This window comes from Phacochoerus africanus, chromosome 7, assembly GCF_016906955.1.
Source record: "Phacochoerus africanus isolate WHEZ1 chromosome 7, ROS_Pafr_v1, whole genome shotgun sequence".
Lineage (NCBI taxonomy): Eukaryota > Metazoa > Chordata > Mammalia > Artiodactyla > Suidae > Phacochoerus > Phacochoerus africanus.
This window is the reverse complement of record NC_062550.1, coordinates 46,991,982-47,017,187: the sequence shown is the minus strand read 5'-3', so window position 1 is coordinate 47,017,187 and position 25,206 is coordinate 46,991,982. Positions and strand designations below refer to the sequence as shown.

Below are 25,206 nucleotides of genomic sequence, written 5' to 3'. Positions count from 1 at the left end.
GCAAGTTATATACAGATTTTTGACTGCATAGAGGGTGAGTGCCTCTAACTCCTGCAGTGTTCAAGGGTCAATTGTTAATAAATTGGACTAAGAATAAGCATGATGTGATTAGGATTCCTTTTGAGAAAGAAAATTCCTAAAAAAAAATAAAGTCACAGGGATGTAATATACAACATGTACAATTAATAATAATGCATTGTATATTTGAAAGTTGCTAAGAGGAAGTAATTATTAAAAGTTTCTCATAAAGAAAAAAATTTCATAACTTTGTATGGTGAAGGATTTATCTAGACATTGCCATGAACATTTCACAGTATTTACAAACACAGAATCATTATGTTGTACATCTGAAATTAATATATGTCAAATATAACTCAAAATTTAAAAAAAAGAAAATTACTATTGGTATAAGTAAAAGATTGAAGAAAATGGTGGAATTCACATATTAAAATAAAATCACATGACTAATTCTAAAGTGCAATACTGATTAATTTTATTAGAAATATTTCCTAATAGCTTTTTTTCATTTTTACTTTTTTATTGAGGTACAGCTGATACCATGTTGTGCCAATTTATGCTGTACAGCAAAGTGACCCAGTCATACAAATATAAATACATTATATATCTTATATTATCTTCCATCATGGTCTATCCCAAGAGATTAGATATGGTTTCATGTTCTATACAGTAAGACCTCATTGCCTACCCATTCTAAATGGAACAGTTTGATTCTACGAACCCCAAACTCCCAGTCCATCTCACTCCTTCCCTCTCCCCCCTTGGCAACCCTAAGTCTGTTCTCTATGTCCGTGAGACTGTTTCTGTTTTGTATATAGGTTCATTTATACCATATTTTAGATCTCACATATAAGTGATATCTCATAGTATTTGTCTTTCTAACTTACTTCACTTAGTATGAGAATCTCTAGCTGTATCCATGCTACTGTAAAGGGCATTATTTTATTCTTTTTTAATGGCTGAGTAGAATTCCACCATACATATGTACATCTTCTTAATCCATTCAACTGTTGTTGGACATTTAGATTGTTTCCATGTATAGGCTATTGTGAATAGTGCTGCTGTCGACATGGGGGCATATGTATCTTTTTCAATTATACTTTTGTCCAGACATATGCCAAGGAGTAGGGTCATATGGTAGTGCTATATTTAGTTTTCTGAGGAACCTCCACACTGCTCACCTAGTTGTTTTTTATATTTTTTCTAATATTTCTAATATTTCATTGTTAATATACACAAATATATTATATTAACCTAACTTTACATCTAAAGCAGCTAGAGAGAGAAGAATAGACAAGACCTAAAGTTAGCAGAAGGAAAGAAATCAAAGATCAGAGCAGAAATCAATGAAATAGAAATGAAGAAAACCATGGAAAAGATCAATGAAATGAAAAGCTGGTTCTTTGAAAAGATCAACAAAATTGATAAACCCCTAGCCAGACTTATCAGGAAAAAAGAGAGAGGACTCAAATCAATAGAATTAGAAGTGAAAAAGGAGAAGTTACAACAGACATCACAGAAATACAAAGGATCATAAGAGACTGCTACATGCAACTACATGCCCATAAAACAGACAACCTAGAAGAAAGAGACAAATTCTTAGAAAAGGACAATTTTCCAAGACTAAACCAAGATGAAATAAAAAGGTGAATGGACCAATCACAAGTACTGAAATTGAAACTGTGATTAAAAAATTCCAACAAACCAAAGTCCAGGACAAGATGGTTTCACAGGTGAATTCTAGCAAACATTTAGAGAAGAGCTAACAGCTATCCTTCTGAAACTATTCCAAAAACTGGCAGAGGAAGGAACACTCCCAAACTCATTCTATGAGGCCACCATCACCCTGATACCAAAACCAGACAAAGATACCACAAAAAAAAAGAGAGAAAATTATAGGCCAATTACTCTGATGAACATAGATGCAAAAATCCTGAACAAAATAATAGCAAATCATATCCAATAACACATTAAAAGATTGTACATCATAATCAAGTGGGATTTATCCCAGGGATGCAAGGGTTCTTCAATATCCACAAATCAATCAGTGTGATAAACCACATTAACAAACTGAGGAATAAAAACTCTCAATAGACACGGAAAAAGGCTTTCACAAAATACAACACCCATTTCTGATAAAAACCCTTCAGAAAGTGGGCATAGCGGAAACCTACTTCAACATAATAAAGGCCATATATGACAAACCCAGAGCTAACATCATTCTCAATGGTGAAAAGCTGGAAGAATTCCCGCTGAGATCAGGAACAAGACAAGGGTGTCTACAATTCAACATAATTTTGCAAGTCCTAGCCATGGCAATCAGAGAAGAAAAAGAAATAAAAAGAATCCAAATTGGAAAGGAAGAAGTAAAACTATCACTATTTTCAGATGACATAATACTATACCTAAAGAATCCTAAAGACTCTACCAGAAAACTGTTAGAGCTCATCAATGAATTTGGCAGTCTCAGGATACAAAATTAACACACAGAAATCGGCTACATTTCTATATACTACAATTTAAGATCAGAAAGAGAAATTAAAGAAACAATCTGATTTATCACCACATTAAAAAGAATAAAGTATTTAGGAATAAACCTACCTAAAGAGACAAATGACCCATACTCTGAAAACTATAAGACACTGATGAAAGAAATCAAAGATGACACAGATGGAAAGACATAGCACACTCCTGGATTGGAAGAATCAATATTGTCAAAATGACTATGCTATCCCAGGCAATCTATAGATTCAATGCAATTCCTATCAAATTACCAAGGATATTTTTCACAGAACTTGAACAAAATATTTTAAAGTTTGTTTGGAAGCACAAAAGACCCAGCATAGCCAAAGTCATCTCGAGAAAGAAAAATGGAACTGGAGGAATCAGGCTCCCACTTCAGGCTATACTACACAGCTATAATCATCAAAATCATATGGTACTGGCACAAAGACAAAAATATAGATCAGTGGAACAGGACAGAAAGCCCAGAATTAAACCTACACACCTACAGTCAACTAATCTATGACAAAGGAGGTAAGAATATACAATGGAGTAAAGACAGTTCCTTCAGTAAGTGGTGCTGGCAAAACTGGACAGCTATATGTAAAAGAATGAAATTAGAACACTTCCTAACACCATACACAAAAATAAACTCAACATGGATTAAGACCTAAATATAAGACCAGATACTATAAAATTCTTAGAGGAAAACATAGGTCAAACATTCACTGACATAAATCATAGCAATATCTTCTCAGATCCACCTCCTAGAGTAATGACAATAAAAACAAAAATAAACATGGGACTTCATTAAACTTTCTTAATTAAAGTTTCTTCACAGCAAAGGAAACCCTAAACCAATGAAAAGGCAAGCTATAGAACAGGAGAAAATATTTGCAAATGAAGCAACTGACAAGGGATTAATCTCCAAAATTTATGAACACCTCCTGCAGCTCAACACCAAGAAAACAAACAACCCCCATCAAAAAATGGGCAGAAGATCTAAACAGACAATTCTCCAAAGAAGACATACAGATGGCCAAAAAACTCATGAAAAGATGTTCAACATCACTAATTATTAGAGAAATGCAAATCAAAACCACTATGAGGTACCACTTTACACCAGCCAGAATGGCTGTCATCAACAAGTCTACAAACAATAAATGCTGGAGAGGGTGTGGAGAAAAGAGAACCCTATCACATTGTTGGTGGGAATGTAAATTGGTGCAACCACTGTGGAAAACAGTATGCAGATTCCTCAGAAAATTAAAAATAGAATTACCATTTAATCCAGCAATCCCACACCTGGGCATCTATCCAGGGAAAACCATGATTCGAAAAAATACATGTACTCCAGCGTTCACTGCAGCACTATACACAATAGCGAAGACATGGAAACAACATAAATGTCCACTGACAGAGGAGTGGATAAAGAAGTTTTGGTAAACAAATGAACGTTTCCACAGAAAAGAAACTCATGGACTTGGAGAACAGACTTGTGGTTGCCAAGGGGAGAGGGATATATATATATATATATATATATATATATATATATCACCTTGCTGTACAGTAGAAAATTGATAGAATACTGTAAACCAGCTATAATGGAAAAAAAGAGATGTGGTACATATACACAATGGAATATTATTACTCAGCCATTAAAAGGAAAAAAATAATGGCATTTGTAGCAACATGGGTGAACCTAGAAATTATCATGCTAAGTGAAGTTAGTCAGACACTGAGACACCAACATTATATCCTATCACTTACATGTGGAATCTAAAAAAAAGGACACAATGAACTTCTTTGCAGAACAGATACCGACTCACAGACTTTGAAAAACTTACGGTTTCCAAAGGAGACAGGTTGGGGGTGGGGGGATGGGATGGGTGTTTGGGATGGAAACGCTATAAAATTGGGTCATGATGATCCTTGTACAACTATAAATGTAATAAAATTCATTGAGTTAAAAAAATTGAGATTTTTACAAAGATATGGCTAGTGTGATTAAAACTCTTCCTTTCTTCCTATATTCTGATATGGAGCATACATTGGATATAGGCTATCCTATTAAAAAATTATTACTATGGTCAAATAATTATTGTGATTCAATGAAGCCATAAGAAAATGTAAACTAAGTTTGAAAAGTTCTTTTTGACATGTTTTAATAATAAAGCTTCATTTTAACAAATACCTACTATTACATGCAAAGCCATTAAGAATGCAAAGTAACTTTGAGGCTTCAAAATTAGTGGAACTGAGATTATGCCTTTATATTATATTAAAACAAAATCAAATTTGGGGACTAATTATGCATAATATCTCCATATACTACAATGGAATCATCTGCAGTATATATTAAGTGATCGAAGGCAAGATGGAAAAATATGTTTACTATGCTATTGTTTAAGAAGGTAAGGAGAGAATGAATATAGCTATTTGCTTATTTTTTTTAATGAAAGGATGAAGTAAACACTGTGGGTGGGAGGGGCTGAAATGAGAAAGAGAGCAAGAGTGAAGGGGACAGGGATGGAAGGTAGATTTCCCTAAACATACTTTTTACTGTAAATCAGTCTCTGGAACTATGCATATGTTTTATTTATTCATAAAATAATTTAAGCAATCCCTAAAAGTTAAAGCAAAAGGAAATAAAAGTGATTATTTTAAATTATTTTAAAGTGTATACTTTACTACAGTTGGAGCTATAAATATCCCTAGCATATGAATATACCCAGGAGATAAAAAGATACTACTAAAAAAAAAAATCTTAACCATTAACAGAAATCATATGTTGTTGATAATGTTAGTATAATTACTCTGAGATCATATATACATGCTGTGGGATAAAGCAAGTGAGTAATTTTAATGAGGAATTTTGCTGTGAGAGATTTAATTAGGATCAATTAGGTTAAGTAAAATTAATGTGGTACTGAATTTGAATGGGAAATATCTGTGTCTACAATGATGCATTACTCTTAAAACCATATGTGTTTCCTGGTTATTTTTTGTTTTTGTGGAAACAATGATCAACTCAATAGCAATGAATACCCCTTGTACTTACTATAGTATTGGAATTTCCCAGGGTAGGGCAAAAAAATGTACACAGTGAACCTGGAACATCTAGTCATACCCAACAGCAAGTAAACTACCAAAACAAACACTACTGGAGTCCGGTCAATAGCACTCATGTGACAAATTCAAGAAGCTCCCACTGGCCCAAAACTGAAACCACTTTATATGCCTGAAATATACTCAAACACATGAAACAAATTTGAATCTATAAGTTAACAATACTAAAAAACCAAAATAAAAGATTTTACTTTTAAAGGATGCTAGGAAACTACTTTTAATCATTGAAAATAAAGGGAAATACTCAAACTGTTTCTCAGAGTGACCTAATATATGATAAGGAAAAAATTTCTCTTCATAGAACTATTTCCACAAATAAATGAAGTAATGGCAGAATCAAGGTATCATCACAAACAGCCCTAAGATCATAAGACAAGACAACTAGATATTCTATGCCTCCTGGAAGAAAAATATACTACCACCTATGAAGCATTCTAGCAAAAAAAAAAAAAAAAAAAAAAATCACAAATGAATCTGACCAAATCTCTGGCTCTAACTATCAATTAACAAGAAATACTGAGGAATTTCATTCCAAGGCATTACAATCTTTCAGCTCTACTTCAGTGTGCTGTAATGGTAACCTCACTAACATTCTTAACTTTGTGACATAAAAATGCTTGAATACCAAATTTCCAATCCCTCTGGCAACCCAGTTTTAGGAGTAGGAAAACACTGTATTACATAAGAAATTCCTATTTGCTAACTTCGAATGGGTCCACCCAGCAATTCTTTTATTCAACTCTTCTTTACTACTTACTAGACTCTTTCAAAGTGAAATTTCAGCTTTTTCACTTTCTACAACTCTTCCTATTTTACAGAGAAGAAATGATAAAGCCATTGGACTTAAGCTTCTACATCCATTATTTCTCTGTATCAGCATTATCTAAGAAGCACTTTCACAACAATTAATAGATGTTCCTTGGGTTTGGAAAACCAAAAGACTCCATACTTAATTTAGAAAACAGAAAATACTAACACTCCCTTAGACACACTTCCAAATAAAGCCACTAAGAAGTCAAACAGTAACAAAGTGAATTTTGTTTTATCCAGTTTTTCCTAGATTTACTGGACAACTGAATACTCTTTTTTATCAACACCTACTAACACCATTAGATGGTCACCATTTAAGTAATATCAGTCTATTCCTATCTCCTGGTATCCATACTTTCTGTACTGTGAAAAAGATCATCTTTCTATCACTCAAGATAAACTTGTGTTTGTGGGCTTTTCCCTGCCCTCATCATCTAACATCTTGTTTTTTTTCTGGTGTTTTCTATGCAATGCCTGCAATGACTCCCACTATGAATCTAGTTCCATTCTTCCACTCCCAATGCTACTATTCTAGAGCAGAACCAAATAGCTTCAAATCCTCTTGCTCATTTTCATACCCCTGGTATGCTGAAGACCTCTTTAGGTTAAAGACACCGCTAGCAGACTCATCACTCTATCTTTGATCATGCCATTTCTCTGCTGAACACATTCTCCATTCAACTGCTTAGAGCAAGGGCACGTCAACTTTCAGTAAATATGTAGTAAGTATTTTCAATTTTGCAGGCCACATAAAATCTCTGTTGCATATTCTTCTTTTAAAAAAAAAATTCCTTCAAAAATGTGAAAACCATTCTTAGTTCCCAGACCATATGAAAGCAGGTTTGAGGCTGGATTTGGCCCTCAGTCATAGAGCTTCCCTATTTCTAGCTTACAGAACAGATTCTAAACTCTGGAGCATGAATTTATTCTATACCCTTCTGAACCATTATTATATCCTACTACTCAGAAATCTCCAAAAGCCAAGACTAAAGCCTTCTCTTCTCCCCCTCAAGTCCTAGGCTATGCTACCTTCTCGTTTTGTTAACACCCCAATTTCTTTTTACCTCTACTATATCTCCTAAAATAGTACCCACTGGTGAAGAGGAAAAAGAGCCTTCAAAAATACCTGTAAAACTTTATCGATCAAAAAAGGGGGGGGGGGAGCGGGGGAGTTCCCATCGTGGCACAGTGGTTAACGAATCTGACTAGGAACCATAAGGTTGCAGGTTCGATCCCTGGCCTTGCTCAGTGGGTTAAGGATCTGGTGTTGCCGTGAGCTGGGGTATAGGTCGCAGAAACGGCTTGGATCCCGCATTGCTGTGGCTCTGGCATAGGCCGGTGGCTATAGCTCTGGTTAGACCCCTAGCCTGGGAGTCTCCATATGCCGTTGGAGTGGCCATAGAAAAGGCAAAAAGACAAAAAAAGGGGGGGGGGGGGTTTGCACTCAAAAAAATGGAGAACTTCACAGTAAGCAATTGAAAGGAGGCTGATAGTTCCTCCTAATTAAAACAATAAGATAAACCATAAGTCAGCAGTTTAAACAAAGAAAAAAACAAGAAAGGAGACATCCAAGAACTCTCCTGGCATCAAGACAAACCTCAAAACCAGACTTTGAAAATTTCAAAGCAGCCATTATAAATATTTAAAGAATAAAATAAACATGTTCAAAGTAAAGGACTCCATGATGACAATGTCTCATCAAATATAAAATATCTATAAAGACATACAAATGGAAATTCCAGAGTTGAAAAATATAAGCAAAATGAAAAATTCACTACAGGGGCTCAAGTAGGCTGAACTGGCAGAACAGACAATCATCAAACCTGAAGACAGCTCAAAAAAGATAATGCAATCCAAAGACCAAAGAGAAAAGAGGATGAACAAAAATAACCTGAGCCTCAACAAAATGCAAAATACCATTATGGGAAACCAAAACGAGAACAAAAAGACAACTTACTGAATGGGAGAAAATTGTTTCAAATGATGCAACTGACAAAGGCCTAATCTCTAAAATATACAAACAACTTATACAATTCAACAGCAAAAAAGCCAACAACTCAATTAAAAAATTGGCAAAGGATCTGAATAGACAGTTCTCCAAGGAAGATACACAGATGGCCAAAAAGCACTTGAAACGATGCTCAACCTCACTGATTATTAGAGAAATGCAAATCAAAACTACCATGAGATACCACCTCACACCAGTCACAATGGCCATCATTAATACGTCCACAAATAACAAATACTGGAGGGGCTATGGAGAAAAGGGAACCCTCCTGCACTGTTGGCGGGAATGTAACCTGGTATAAACACTATGGAGAACAGTATGGAGGTATCTTAGAAAACTAAATATAGAACTACCATGTGACCCAGCAATCCCACTATTGGGCAAACATCTGGACAGAACTCTACTTAAAAAAGACACATGCACCCACATGTTCATTGCAGCACTATTCAAAATAGCCAAGACACGGAATCAACCCAAATGTCCACTGATAGATGATTGGATCAGAAAGATGTGGTATATATACACAATGGAATACTACTCAGCCATAAAAAAGAATGAAATAATGCAATTTGTGGCAACATGGATGGAACTGGAGACTCTCATCTTGAGTGAAGTAAGTCAGAAAGAGAAAGACAAATACCATATAATATCACATATCTGGAATCTAATATATGGCACAAATGAACCTTTCCACAGAAAAGAAAATCATGGACTTGGAGAATGGACTTGTGGTTGCCAAGGGGGAAGAGGAGGGAGTGGGAGGAACTGGGAGCTTAGGGAAAAAGATGCAGAGTGTTGCCTTTGGGATGGATTAGCAATGGGATCCTGCTGTGTAGCACTGGGAACTCTGTCTAGTCAATTATGATGGAACACGTAATGTGAGAAAAAAGAATGTATACATGTATGTGTAACTGGGTCACCATGCTGTACAGTAGAAAAAATATATATATAAAGAAATTTTTAAAAAATTTTAAAAATACCATTATGCACACCAACATACATGTAATAGGAGCACTAGAAAGCAAGGAGAAAGGAGAAGAAAAATATTTGAAGACATAATGGCTAAAAATTTTCCATTTCTGACAAAAAACAATCTATACATCCAAGAAATTCAGCAAATTACAAGACAAACACATCACAGTAAAAATGCTGAGAGAAAATGTTGACAAGAGCAGCAAAAGATAAAACAAACATCATAAGTAAAAGGGAATGCTAATAAAATCAACAGTTGTTAAACATTATTTCTTTTTTTTTTTTTTTGCCATTTCTTGGGCCGCTCCTGCGGCATATGGAGGTTCCCGGGCTAGGGGTCTAATTGGAGCTGTAGTCACCGGCCTACACCAGAGCCACAGCAATGCAGGATCCGAGCCATGTCTGCGACCTACACCACAGCTCACAGCAATGCCAGATCCCCAAACCATTGAGCAAGATCAGGAATCGAACCTTCAACCTCATAGTTCCCAGTCAGATTCGTTAACCACTGTGCCACGACGGGAACTCCGTTAAACATTATTTCTTATCAGAAATAAGGATGCTAGAAGACAAGGTGTTGTATATTCAAATTGCTGAAAGAAAAAATTATCAGCCAATTCAACAAAACTGTCTTTCAAAAGTGAAAGTGAAATAAAAACATTCTCAGAAAACAAAAATAGAGAATCCATTGCTAGTAGGCCTCACAAGAAGTACTAAAGAAAGTTCTTTAGGCTTCTGAAAGTGAGTAGCCCAGAAAATAATTCAAAGAAAAACACACACACATACACTCACTCCAGTAAAAGTAATTATAAAATTAGTTAAAATGGTATTTCTTTGACTTTAACTGTTTTAAAAAGCAATCACATGAAATAATATGTTATAATTGTACTGTTGAGACCATAAAATATAGAAATATAATATATTCAACAATGCAAAGGAAGTAGAAGCAAGATCCTACCAGAATAAGGAAATGACCAGATTGTATTTCCAATCCACAGCAACAAATAAAGAGAACTGAGAAATGGTAAATAAGAAGGCTAATATAACAAACTCTATAAATATATGCAATTGGTTGCCTTTCCTGGCTTCTTTGAAATAAAGTTACAAATAATAATTATAAACAGTGTACTGCTAGGTTTATAACACATGTAGATGAATATACATAATAGTAGTATATATTAGTATATACATGCTATATAATATATATAGTATATATTATATATATTAGAATATATATAATAGTACAAAAAGGAGGAAGAGGGAATAGAGCTATATAGGAGTAATGTGGCTATATCTCACTAAAATTAACTTAAATTTGAAGTATATTCTGATAAGGAAAGATGTATATGGTAGGCCCTAGTGCAACCACTAAGAAAAATGTTTAAAATAGTGGGGAAAAAAAAGCATTAAAGGAGTTTAAATGTGACATTAGAAAATATTTACCTAATTTAAAAGAAAACAGTAGAGAAAGGATAGAAGAACAAAAAAATGAGACATATAAATAACAAATTAAATCTATGTGTAACAGTAATAACAGGAAACATGAACAGATCAATTCAAAGATACAAATAGGCTGAAAGTAAAAGGATGGAAAAAGATATACCATGCAAACGCAGCCAAAAGAAAGCTGAAATCTATATATGAATAATACACAAAAATATTAGAATAGACAAAAGAAAAAAATGTTACTTCCTTCCATCTCAGGACACTGGAAAAAAAAAAAAAGGGCAAGGTAAACTCAAAACAAGTGAAGGAGAATAAATTACAAAGGTTAGAGCAAGAACTAATGAAATAGCAATCAAAAAAAAGAGAGAACAAATTCATACATTAGTTCTTTGAAAAGATCAATAAAATTGACAAATCTTTACCTCAACTAACAAAAGGGGCAGAGGGAGAGGACACTAATTACTAAAATCAAGAATAAACCAAGGTCATTATTACCAATAAACAAAAACAAAAAGAGGAATTCCCATTGTGGCACAGTGGAAAGGAATCTGACTAGTATCCATGAGGATGGGAGTTCAATCACTGGCCTCATTCAATGGGCCAGGGATCTGGCTTTGCCATGAGCTGTGGTGTAGGTTGCAGACGTGGCTCAGATCCTGTGCTGCTGTGGCTATGGTTCAGGTCTGCAGCTGTAGCTCTGATTCAACCCCTAGCCTGGGAACCTCCACATGCCGCAGGTGCAGCCCTAAAAAGCAAAAACAAAAAGAAATGTAAGGAAATATTATTAACTGCACGCAACTAGTTAGTTAATTTAGATGAAATGGACAAATTCCTTGAAAGAGGCAAACTACTAAATTGACTCAAAAAGAAAAAGAAATACAAGTAGACCTACAAAGAGATCTAATTGGTAATTTTAAAAACTACCCACAAAGAAAAGGTCAGGCAAAGATGACTTCACTGCTAAATTCTAACATTTTAAAAATGCCAACCTTCACAAACACTTCCCCCCCCCCCAAAAAAAGTGAAGGAAGCACTTCTCAACGTATTCCACAAGGCCAGCAGAACTCTAATTCCAAAGCCAGCCAAAGATATCACAAGAAAAAAAATTACAGATTATCTCTTATAAATATAGACATAAAAATACTTAAAAAAATACCACCTAACTAAATCTGGAAATATATTAGAAGGATGATATTCCACAATCAACTAGAATTTATACCAGGGTTGCAAGGTTGATTTAACACTTAAAAATCAATTAATTCAATCCAGCACATCAATCAATAGACTATAAGACAAAAACCACATGATCATCTCAATAAACGAAGACAAAGCATTTGACAAAGTTCAGCACCCTTCATGATCAAAACACTCAAAAAGCCAAAAATGAACAGGAACACAATCAACCTGATAAAAGAAACCTATAAAAAAAATCCACAGCTAACAAATTTAATGATTAAAGAAATGCTTCTCTCCCCCCTCCCCCCGCCCCAAGAAGAGGAACAAAACAAGATGTCTCCACATCTATTCAACATTGCACAGAACGTTCTAGTCAATGCAATTAGGCAAGAAAAATAAAACTAAAAGTATCCAGACTGGAAAGGTAAAACTCTATTTGCAGATGAGATGACCTTGTATACAGAAAATCCTAAGAAATTCTCTGAAACTTACTGAAACTAATAAACAAGTTCTTCAAGGTCACAGAACATAAGATAAATATACCATAAAAAGTGCATTTTTGTGTGTGTCTTTAGGACCACATCCACAGCATAAGGAGGTTCCCAGGCTAGGGGGAGAATCGGAGCTATAGCTGCCAACCTATGCCACAACCACAGCAACAGAAGATCCGAGCCATGTCTGCAACCTGCACTGAAGGTCATGGCAATTCTGGATCCTTAACCCACTGAGCAACGCTAGGAATCAAACCTGCATTCTCATGGATGCTAGTCAGATTTGTTTCCACTGAGCCACGATGGGAACTCAAAAAAAAACTGCATTTCTAAACACAGGCAATAAAAAACTTGAAAGTAAAATCAAGAAAACAGCATGTACAACAGCATTTTTAAAGAATAAAATACTTAGGAAGATTTTAATAAAAGAACTGAAAGACAAACTCTGAAAACTGAAAAACATTTTTGAAAAAAGTTAAAGATGACCTAAATAAAAGGAAAGACATTCCACGTTCAGGGATTGAAAGACAAAATATTCTCAAAGTGACGATACTTGCTAAAGTGATCTACAGATTCAGTACAATGCTCCCAGTTGACTTCTTTGCTGAAACTAACAAGCTGATCCTAAAATTCATAAAGAAATTCAAAGGCCCCAAAATAGCCAAAACGATCTTGCATAAGAACAAAATTAGAGGGCTCAAACTTCTTAATTTCAAAACTTTCTACAATCCTAAAGTAAAAAAACTGTGTAGTTCTGGGTTAAGGACAAAAAAATGAATCAAATCTGAAAAAGAATCCACAAATAAACCCTTCCATTTATAGTCAATTGATTCAACAAGGGTACCAAGACAATTCAATGGGGAAAGAATAGTATTTCAACAGTTGGTGCTGAGACAACTTGATATCCACATGCAAAATAATTAATTTGTACCCCTTCCTTACATCACATAGAAAAATTAATGCAAAATGAGTTAAAGACATAAATGTTCAAGCTAAAACCATAAAACTCTTAGAAGAAAACAGGAAAATCTTTGTGAACTTTCTTAAATATGACACCAACCACAGTAACATAAGAAAAGTAAATAAATTGGACATCATCAAAATTAACAACTTTTGTGCTTTAAAGGACATCAATTAAGAAAGTAATAATACAAAAATTGATAGGAAATTTTTGAAAATTATATATCTGATAAAGGACTTGAATTTAGAATATATAAAGAGTCCCTACAGCTTAATAAGAATCTAATTAGGAGTTCCCGTAGTGGCGCAGTGGTTAACGAATCCGACTAGGAACCATGAGGTTGCGGGTTCGGTCCCTGCCCTTGCTCAGTGGGTTAACGATCTGGCGTTGCCGTGAGCTGTGGTGTAGGTTACAGACGCGGCTCGGATCCCACGTTGCTGTGGCTCTGGCGTAGGCCAGTGGCTACAGCTCCGATTCGACCCCTAGCCTGGGAACCTCCATATGCCGCGGGAGTGGCCCAAAGAAATAGCAAAAAAAAAAAAAGACAAAAAAATATAATTAAAAATAGGCAAAAAAGCCTGAATGAACATTTTTCAGAAAAAAAGTACAAATAGTCTCATGGGAGTTCCTGGCGCAGAGGAATTGAATCTAACTAGTAACCATGAGGCTGTGGGTTCAATCTCTGGCCTCAGTAGGTTAAGGATAAGGTGCTTCTGTGAGCTGTGGTGTAGGTCAAAGACTTGGCTCGGACCTGGAGCTGCCGTGGCTGTGACATAGGCCGGAAGCTGTAGCTCTGATTGTACCCCTAGCTTGGGAACCTCCACATGCCATGGGCACAGCCCTAAGTAAAAAAAAAAAAAAAAAAAAAAAAGCAAATAGTCTCATGAAAAGATGCTCAACATCACTAGCCATCAGGAAAATGCAAACCAAAAGCATTAGATACCACTTCAAACCTACTAGAATGGTTATAACAAAAAAATAGCAAAAAGACAAAGCAAGCGTAGAGGATACGGAAAAACTGGAACCCTCATTCACTGCTAGTAGGAATGGGAAATGGCACAGGTACTTTTGGAAAGCTGTGACAGTTCCTCAAATGGTTAAATACAGAATTACCTCTCCTAAATAAGTACCAAGAGAAATGAAAACATATCCACTAAATATTTGCGTAGAAATGTTCAGATCGACATTGTCTATACCAGCCAAAATGTGGTAATAATAAAAATATCATCAACTGAGGAATGACTAAAGTAAATGTGATATATCCAAATGATGAAATATTTACCAATAAAAAGAAATAAATTACTGATACATACAACATGGATGACCTTTAAAACATTATGCTAAGTAACAGAAGTCATTCACAAAGGACCACCTATGATTCCATTTATATGAAATGTCTAAAATAGGCAGATCTATAAAGAAAGATCTATAGAGAAAGAAAGTAGAATAATCGTTGCCTAGGGCTGGGGTATGTTAATGGGAAATAAGGAGTGAGTACTAACAGATACAGAGGTTTGCGGGGGCCGTGATGAAATGTTGTAAGACATTGTGGTAATAGTTGCACAATTCTGTGACTACATTAAAAACCATTGAAGTATACACTTTAAATGGGCGAACTGTATATAGTATGTGAATTATACCTCAATAAAGCTTAAAAAAAATACATAGAGCAAATATTACAAAACTGAAAAAAAGATACAACTCTATAGTTTTTCTTGAACACTTTAGCACTTTGTTTTCTCAGCAACTAAGTATCATACCACAACTGCATCAAAAGTTGAATTAACTTGGTTAAAAATATATAATAGAATTTTTCTATCAAAAGAGAAAAACCTTTTCCTTCTTTTTTACATAGTGCCTTTCTGGTTTTAAAGGATATCTGGGAATATTTCAATAACACACACAAAAAGAAAGGGAAAATGCAAATCTCTGGGAATCCAACTGAGTAGAATTTACAAATTTATCTCCTTCATGATTTGATTGATAGCCTCTTTAATTGTCACATATTTTTCTGTGTATCTAGAATGCAAAGTACAATTTCCAAATTGCATGAGTATTTTTGTCATAGGATTTGTACCAGTAAGCACAAACTATAGACTATAATTTTCCATCAGGATATAAACAAAATATCTACCAGGTATATAAATTTTAAATGTAAATATCAAGTGGGATGTTTTCTGTACAGATATTACCTGATCAATTCCTCTTCCTTTGCACTGAAGAATGATGACTTCAAGAAGTTTGGCTGCATGACATTCTGCATCTTCTCCTGCATCTCCGCATAGTACCTACAGTAATTACAATTTTGCTCAGCAGTGAATGACACTGCAAAGAATTTAATCAAGTCCACATGAAGCACATATCCCAGAAAAATTCAGCCATTAGAATCACTGCTTTGCTTGTATCTTAAGTTTACCTTGCCAACCCAAACAAGGAACTTCACAATGAAGTCCATCTATCTTCTTTATCTACTCTAATTCCTTATTATAATTCACTTTTTTAACTATGGATCAATAAAGTAAGCTATATGAGTTAACTGTCTAGATAAATGAAGCTTCCCTCTAAGGAAGGCATTAAAACAACAAAACAATAAAATGAAATCAAAAGAAAACAAAATAAGCTTCTTTTTTTGGCCACACCCACAGTATGCAGAAGTTCCCAGGCCAAGGATAGAACTCCTCCCACAGCAGTGACCAGAGCCACAGCAGTGACATCAGATCCTTAACCCACTGCACCACGAGAGAACTACTGAAATAACCTTATTTAACAAACAAACCCTGTATTTTTCTGTTCCCTCTAAATATATGCACACATATATTAATATGAAAACCATAAATTTAATATTACACAACTATTAACTCCCTCACATGGACTTTATAATAAGGTTCCCAGAAGAGAGATTCACAAAGTAGAAGGATTCTTATATTAGAAATTAAGAAATATGGGAGTTCCTATCATGGCACAGTGGAAACGGATCCGACTAGGAACCATGAGGTGCGGGTTCAATCCCTGGCCTCGTCAGTGGGTTAAGGATCCGGCATTGCTGTGAGCTGTGGTGTAGGTTGCAGAGGCAGCTTGGATGTGGCATTGCTGTGGCTGTGGCATAGGCCAGCAGCTGTAGCTCCCATTAGGCCCCTAGCCTGGGAAGATCCATATGCCGCAGGTGCAGCCCTCAAAAGACAAAAAGACAAAAATAAATAAAGAAATAAATAAATCTACTTCTTAAAAAAAAAGAAATTAAGAAATATGGAAAATTTAATAGGAGTTCAAACACAAGACATAAGAAAAAGAGATTTAACCCAAAGAATAAAGATAAGAGATAAATTAGGAATATGGACAAAAAGAGATAACAGGAGTTCCCATTATGGCTCAGTGAGTTAAAAACCCCACTGGTATCCATGAGGATACAGGTTCAATCCCTGGCCTCCCTCAGTGGGTTAAGGATCCAAGCTGTGGCATAGGTCACAGATAAGGCTTGAATCCAGTGTTGCTGTGGCTGTGATGTAGACCTGCAGCTCTGATGCCATCCCTAGCCAGGGTATATGCTGCAAGTAAGGCCCTAAAAAAAAAAAAAAAAAAAGGAAAAACAAACAAACAAAAAGATTTGGAGTACCCTGGTGGCTCAGAAGGTTAAGGATCCAGTCTTGTCACTGCTGTGGCTCAGGTTCGATCCCTGGCCAGGAAATTCTGCGTGTCACAAATAAGGCCCCCCAAAAAAGACTTAACAAGGTAGACGACTTTTGTCAAAAATTATTTTTACAAAGCAAAATTTCAAAATATTAAGAATGAAAGACATAACATAGATAAGGGAAAGATTAAAAATGAGAAGACTGAAGAATACTATATTCCTTCTATATTTGATAACTTAGATGAACTGGATAATTAAAAAAACTAAACTTTGTTTGAATATCATATTTTGGTCTTAGTTTGTAATTAGTCTTCTGTAATCACGTCTGTGATATCCGTTAGAGAGTACGTATGCATGCATATGTGGGTGCATATGCGTGTGTGCCTGTCTGTATTGTATTTAAGAGAATGAAAAAAAAAAAAAGAGAGAGACCATTTAAGAGTTAAAAAAAAAAGAAAACTAAACTTAAAAATATTCCAGATTAAGGTGACAGACTGAATATTCCCATTCAATTTTATTCTTCCCAAAGGCCATTAAAATGAAGGTAAAGATATTTTAGAGGCATATGTCCAAGTCAGAGAAAAGGAAAAAAAAAAGTTGTAAAATTATGGCACATGGAAAACAGATGGATCAATGAACTGAAACATAAGCAGGCAGCTAGCAAACCAACCAACTCTATTTACATAAACTTAAAATTCTACCTCTAGAGCAGTGTTTCTAGCTCAACTCTAAATGTGAACAGGCTCTGGAACTAGAATGCCTTGGTTTAAGTCCCAACTCTGCCACTTATGAGCTGTGTTTTTAGAAAAGCTATCTAACCTCTGTACCTTACTTTCCCCACATATAAAAGGAATATAATAATGTACTTATATCATGGGATTATGCAATACAGAAAGAAAAAAAATCAGCCCCCTTTCCCCAAATTACATTTACTTAGTTTCTTTATTTGCTGATTTTGTTGGTTTGAGGGTTTCCCCCCCCCCCACAAAAGGAGGAGAAACAAAATATATCACAGTAGTTTAAAAAAATGGGCTCTTGAACCAGACTACCTGGATTCAAATCTGGCTCCAACACATAATAGCCATGTGACTTAGATCAATTTCTTAAACCTCAGGCACAATGCAAAATGCCTCTCTCCTCTTTGACAAAAAGTATTGTAAAGATTAAATAAGTTTATGTGTATAAAATGCTTAGGAAATACCTGGTATACAGTAAGAGTTCAATAAGTATTAGCTGTTAATAAAACCAGGAATAAGAAATATATTTTAACTACTGGTAAGTATAAGGACATCACTGTGAAAACCACAATGATGAATATCTACCTCCTATAATACATAGCAGCTCTGAATTACTTAAGAACTATACAGGACTGTTATTTGTCCTACTGTTGCTTTCTCTTCCCCTTTCCCTCACTAGCAACTGTCTCTATAACTTAGAAGAAAAGTGAAAACAGCCAAATGATTATGACTTAACAAGCTGGGTTATTACAGAACTAAATGAGTCTTCAAAAATCATCACTCTACTCCTGCAGTTTATATGTGACGAAACTTAGTGACTTCCCCAAATCTCCCAGGCTTTTTATAACTGAACTGAGACCCAAATCAGATAAACTGGTTATGAGTCTAAAACTCTAAACAGAATCAGTGCACATCTCTTTTAGTGAGAAAAATAGGTTGGACACTAGCTATTGTACTCCCACCTCCAAGGCCAAGACAAACCTTAGGTTTCTGGCTACTTGAGCTTCCTAAAATCTGCCAGCTCTATGCAATACATTTATATTTATGTATACACATATATTCACCTAACAGAGGAGGAAAACATTAGTTATCAATGATTCCAAGATATAACTAAGAGGGTCAAATCTAACCTCTGACAAGGATAACATAGCAGACATAAACCAATAGTAGCCATTATGTGGCCTCAAATTATCCTGTACTGAACTAACAATGCTGTTTTTGCAACTATTCCAATTTTTGTCTTATGTTATTTATGTTCAAATTACCTATATCTACTGTCTTCCAAAATATACATTCAATTAAAAGAAAAATCAACCATTGTGCAGTACTTTCTTAGCACTTTTCTTTAATCTAGTAGCAAGTCTGCATTTTTGGAAGAAAATTATTTACCCTAAGCATTATAAAGTACACAACTATAAAAATGGCGAGCATTCTTAAATATAAATTCAATATGAAATTTTCAAATTATAATTCCAAACTCCATTTGAAAATAAAAAATGACAAGTATATGTTATGAGGGCAATACAGAACTAAATATAGAACTAAATGAAGGAAAATACATTTCTAAATAAACCATTAGTAAGAATCACTACAACAAATGATTAGGACATGCTTACCTTTCTACACATTGTAAAAAGTATTTCTAAATGCTTTGGATTTGATAGTAAAGTACTTGTATCTATTGTCACATAATTATGCAGAAGAGGCATCATGTCTGGAAAAAAATTCAAAATCCCAGTGAGTCTTGAGTAACAGAAGTAGAAATAAATTCCCACTGAAACTACTTCTGCTTGCAACCACAAAATGTTAGAAACAAAAGTGATAAATCTGTCCTATTTATGAAGAAAATGTGGATCAGAAAGCTCAAAATGCTCACCATTTATTGTAGCAACTGTTCTGAATTGTCTTCTTTTCTCCATATCACCATCTGACATACTGTATATTTGCTCACTTATCTGATTCCCACCCTTCCCTTCCCCACCACTGAAATGGAAGTGTCAAAAGGGCAAGGCCTGTCTATTTTGTTCAAGGCTGTATTGCTCAGCTTAGAATAGTACTGGAACATAGTCAGTATTCAGAAAATACTAATTGACTTAATATAGGGATATATGTTCTGACTGCAAAGTAATTTAAGATTCAGTAGGAAATATAGTCTTCCTCCGGCTACCTCTAATCCCTAGGCCTGAAATATATTGTGATAACACCACCCTTTACTTGACAGGGAAAGAAAAACAATTATTTTCTGATTAGTATTGGAATCATTTATGTCTTTATGTCAAGGGTCAAAGGAAAGAATATCTATCTAGACACAGAAATGGAAAAATGTTACATGGTCAAAGTCATACCTGTAAAGTACTCAAAACAATCCTGCTGAAAAACCTCATATAATATACCTAGAAGCTGCCACATTTGAGGAGAAATACCATGGCAGGTTAAACTATATGCCAGTGAAAGAATTTCTTCATAGAATTCTAGAAAGAAGAAAATCTCTAGTTAGAATGCTAGGAAACAGCAAAAATTAAACACAGGGACCACACAGGAGAGGATTTAGGCTACACACTCACAGGCACATTCTCCTTACATCTAATGTACTTTTGAGCATCTGTTTCTCAGCATTCACATCTTTAGCTACATCTATTTGCCACTTTCCATTCCTTACCAAGATCTGCCCTCTATTCAATTAAGACGAGGCAAAGATTTGTTTTTACTCAAATTACTTACAATACTGAAAAATTACACTTTTTATATTTTGTAATATAAAAAATACAGTTTATACTTATAAATCTATACTAGAAATGGATACAGGAACAAACATTAGCCTATGTCTCTCATGCACAGGACTTTAGATTTACAAATAATTAACATTCTTCAAAGTGCTTCATTAAGCTAATCAAAAATATCTGCCTGCCTCACGTATTTTTACGAAATATATACTGGATAGTATTTTGTCAATTTAAAAAGCTTGTTGGAGTTCCCGTCATGGCTCAATGGTTAACGAACCCAATTAGTATCCACGAAGACACAGGTTCGATCCCTGGCCTTGCCCAGTGGGTTAAGGATGCAGCACTGTTGTCGTGAGCTATGGTGTAGGTCACAGATGCGCAGCTTGGATCCCACATTGCTATGGCTGTGGCGTAGTCTGGCAGCTACAGCTCAGATTCGACCTCTGGCCTGGGAACCTCCATGTACTGTGGATGCAGTCCTAAAAAGACAAAAGGACCAAAAAAAAGTAAGTAAATAAAAAATAAATAAATAAAAAGCTTGTAAAATGTGTACAGTATTTTTTAAATTTACCTCAAGACAATTATACTGTTAAAGTAGAAGAGTCCAAAGGGAATGTTCTTGCATGTTTACATATATTTACTATTATTACCCTCACTCATAAGGAATTATATCTAAACATACAAACAGAAAACAAACCTCAATACAAAAATTTCAAAAATTCCTACCATGTCACTGAGCAAAAAAGTCTCACTTTAAAGTTTTTTCCCCCCTCTTATGAAAAAGAACTAATATTTACCCGGGAAACTTGAATAAAGTATTTTTCCGAAACATTAATACATTCAAAAGCTAGTAATACAGATATTTGCCTTACCAAAAGCAAAATAAGATGGAAATCAAAAATGGAAAACAATTTGTTATGTAGGATGATCACTTGAAAAACAACCAACTTTCTAAATACAAAATTTCAAGTTCTGTTCATTATTACCTCACCTTGGAAGATGAGGAAAGAAAAGCAAATGCCTCGTCCTAAAGTGAAGCCTAAAAGATAGAAATGAGGCCCAATAGGTCTTTTCACACTCTTGACAGCTACAGTATGATCTGGCCATTCAGATGCTCAAGACCAAGACATTCTCTTGAGGGAGAAACAAGAAGGCACAAAACTGTTCCGTGCTGGGGTTTTTGTTCGGGGGATTTTTTTGTGCTTGGGGGGGGGGGGGTCTGTGTTAGAGAATGTACCGTGGTGGGCAGCAGTCTAGAACCCAGTGCTGACAAAGGCAGTATTGGCCTTGTTAAACTGACCACTTTTATGGCAGAATCATGGCTGGCTCTGGCCAACTCCAGGCTTCCCACTGATTCGGTGAGTTACCAAATATCCTTCCATTAAATCTCATTTATGCTTAAACTGACCAGAAGTTATTTCATTTATTCTCAATCAAGAAGACTATCAGGGTAAGATGGTTTTATTAACTGTGACTTCCTCCAGAAGGTAGAGCAGTCAAATCAGTAATAGCTAAGCCTGGCTTCTCATAATAAATCGACTTCATGAGTAAAGTAGCAGTGAAAACAGGCAAATGGGACAAGGGAAAGAGACTGGACCATGCACATAAACATGGTCAGATTGTTGTGGTGAGGGTCCTAGGTTAACAGATTCACCCCATGACATCTTCCAGAATAAGTCTGTTTTTTTCCTTTATCTGAGATCTTGTATGATCAAATATTCAAAAAGGTTCAAAAAGGGCCATTAACATTACATGCATTACAGTTAAAAATATAAGAGAGATCATCCATCACCTTGGAACTAGGAATGGGAGATTAGAGGAAAGAGGCAATTGAAACCACAGCTTCCTCCTCTGCCCACTGCACCCAAGAAATAGGTCCCTTTCCTTTTCAATACATCCCTTTGCCTTTTTACAACACATCCTGATACTGTAATTGCTCAAATTAAATATCTAGTAGAGGCAGATTTCAGAAGGTTGATATAAGCTACTTCCCTTTGCTTTACTTCACAGCTTTCTCCTCAAGATTACTCTAAATTTAAATGGAGATTAATTCCTTTTAACTTCTTTTATACCTTGTAATTTATACCTCTTAATCCCCTTCAACTGAAATACAAGCATATAAGGAACAGTGCAGGGAATACAGTCAATATTTTATATTAACTTTGTATGAAATACATACTATAAAAATATCAAATTACTATGTTGTACAACTGGAACTAACTGTAAGTCAATTTTTAAATATTCATATGTTTGAAGTCCTCAAAAAAAAATTTAATGGAGAATTTCTAGTTACAATCTCTTCCAGGAATAAAGGACATGAGTGAACATATTCTTTATAACATATTATGTCCAGGAATCTTCTTTTTAACTAGATTAAAAAGACCCTCAGTGATTCTCATGCACATAAAAATCTGAGAATTACTGCTTTATAGCAACAATTTCAAAAGTAAGGAGTATGTGCCCTCAGCAGGGTGCAAGACAATCCACTGAGATGGAATAAGAATGTACTGAATATGATTTTTAGGGAATTCCTTGGCAGCTCAGAGGGTTAAGGATCTGGCATTGTCACTGCTGTGGCTCAGGTTGCAGCTGTGGCATAGGTTCAATTCTTGGCCGGGGAACTTCTGCATACAGCAGTCGCAGCCAAAAAACCCCCCACTATATTTATATATACACATATATTCAAATATTATTCACATATATTAGAAGGGTATGCTCAATTTTTACTAATAGTGTAAATGATAAAAAGTTTGGAGACAATGGCTCTTACACAGTAACATGCTTTTGTTCCAGCTCTCCACTTATACACTATACAGGCTGCATCTCCCTCATGCCAACATGACTTGTGGCTGGCATCTTCAAAATGCTTGGATACGCTGAAAATAAAATTGCCTCCTCTACAACTTCCAAACAGTTTATAACATCCAGCATCAGCCATTGACTGTACTTGCAATTCAAGCAGTATAACAGATAAAAGAACAATTCATATTTCCAAAAGGACATATGCCTATCATTTCACATTTTTCAATTTCAGAGTAACCTTACCTGAACCTCATCCCAGTTTTTTCTTTCTAAAAAGATTTAAATTCTCTATCCTATAAAAATTATAAGGACAAAAATTCTTAATTGGATATGTTAAGTTTACCTCTACATGAAAATAAAGATATCTAATATTAGAAAGTATATCTAAAAATTGAAGAGAGTGCAAGCTTCTCTTTCTCAAAATTGTCCATCTTGTTGTATTTGGAAAGCTAAAGTGCATTTTTCATCAAATTTTAAAATATTCTCAATTTACCTTTTTATTCTACTTTTGAACTTACCAATTACATGTTTCTGTAAAACAAGATCAATGATCCGTAGACAGATATTCTCTAACTGCTGAGTAACCTAAAGACAAATTTTAAACATTTAGTTTAAAATTCATCATGATTAAAATTCATCATGATAACCCTTAATTTAATCTATAAATTTAATATTATCCCAATAAAAATACCAACAGGACTTTTTTGAGAAGAGAAATTGAGAAGTTAATTCTAAACTTCATGTGAAAAATTAAGCATGCAAGAATAACCAGGGAATTCTGAAAAGTAGACTGATGATGGAAGTGGAAATTAAATCCATAATAAAATAACAAACTAATTCTTTATCTCATATTTTATACCAAAATAAATTCCTAATATATCAAATATTTCAGTGTGAACACTAAACCATAAAAACACTAGAAGAAATAAAAAGAATTTGTGTATAAGCCTGAAGAAGAAAAATAACTCAACCCTAGTAATCAGAAATAAATAATTAAGCTACTAGATTTCAAAAATTAAAAATTTCTACATAGGGCAGGGGAAAGTCAAAGATAAATGAAAAACTGAGTGAAATACTTTCAAACACAAAGTTCAAATTCCCCTCACATGAAATCAAAACAACAGGGGAAAATGGCAAAGGTTATGAAAAAGAAATACAAACAGATCTTAACCTTATAACAGGATGTTCATTCTAATAGATGATACGAGTACAAATTCTAAGCATAAGATTAACACCTCTCACCTATCAGACTGGCAATGATCAAAAAATATGGGGCTTGGAGTTCCCGTCGTGGTGCAGTGGTTAATGAATCTGACTAAGAACCATGAGTTTGCGGGTTCAATCCCTGGCCTTGCTCAGTGGGTTAAGGATCTGGCATAGCCATGAGCTGTGGTGTAGTTGCAGACGCGGCTCGGATCCCATGTTGCTGTGGCTCTGGCGTAGGCCGGTGGCTACAGCTCCGATTATACCCCTGGCCTGGGAACCTCCATATGCCGCGGGAGTGGCCCAAGAAATGGCAAAAAAAAAGACAAAAAAATATATATATATGGGGCTGGGAAGAGAGACACTGTTGAACACTGATTTGGAGAAGGTAAATTAGTATATACTATGAAAGACAAATTGGCAATATTCTTCAAATTTTACATAAATCCTTTGACCCAGCAAATTCTTCAAGGAATTTGCCCTCCAGGTATATTATCATATGTGCAAAATGGCATGCAAAAAGCTATTCATTGCAGCAATGTTTGTGATCAGTAACAACTAAATGTGCATCTAATTAGAGACAATTAAATTCTATCCATT

At 35.0% G+C, this 25,206-nt stretch overlaps 1 protein-coding gene across 2 annotated transcripts in view; it reads right to left on the bottom strand.

The window, feature by feature from the left end:
• IPO8 (importin 8) overlaps positions 1-25,206 on the bottom strand; it is an 83,029-nt gene that overhangs the window by 15,517 nt on the left and 42,306 nt on the right. For both annotated transcript variants that reach the window (XM_047787298.1, XM_047787299.1), the window contains exons 17-20: positions 23,922-23,988; positions 20,224-20,349; positions 19,495-19,592; positions 15,706-15,801 (exon numbers count right to left, since the gene is read on the bottom strand). In XM_047787298.1, the coding sequence (XP_047643254.1) occupies positions 15,706-15,801; positions 19,495-19,592; positions 20,224-20,349; positions 23,922-23,988 (387 nt within the window). The remainder of the gene's footprint in view (positions 1-15,705; positions 15,802-19,494; positions 19,593-20,223; positions 20,350-23,921; positions 23,989-25,206) is intronic.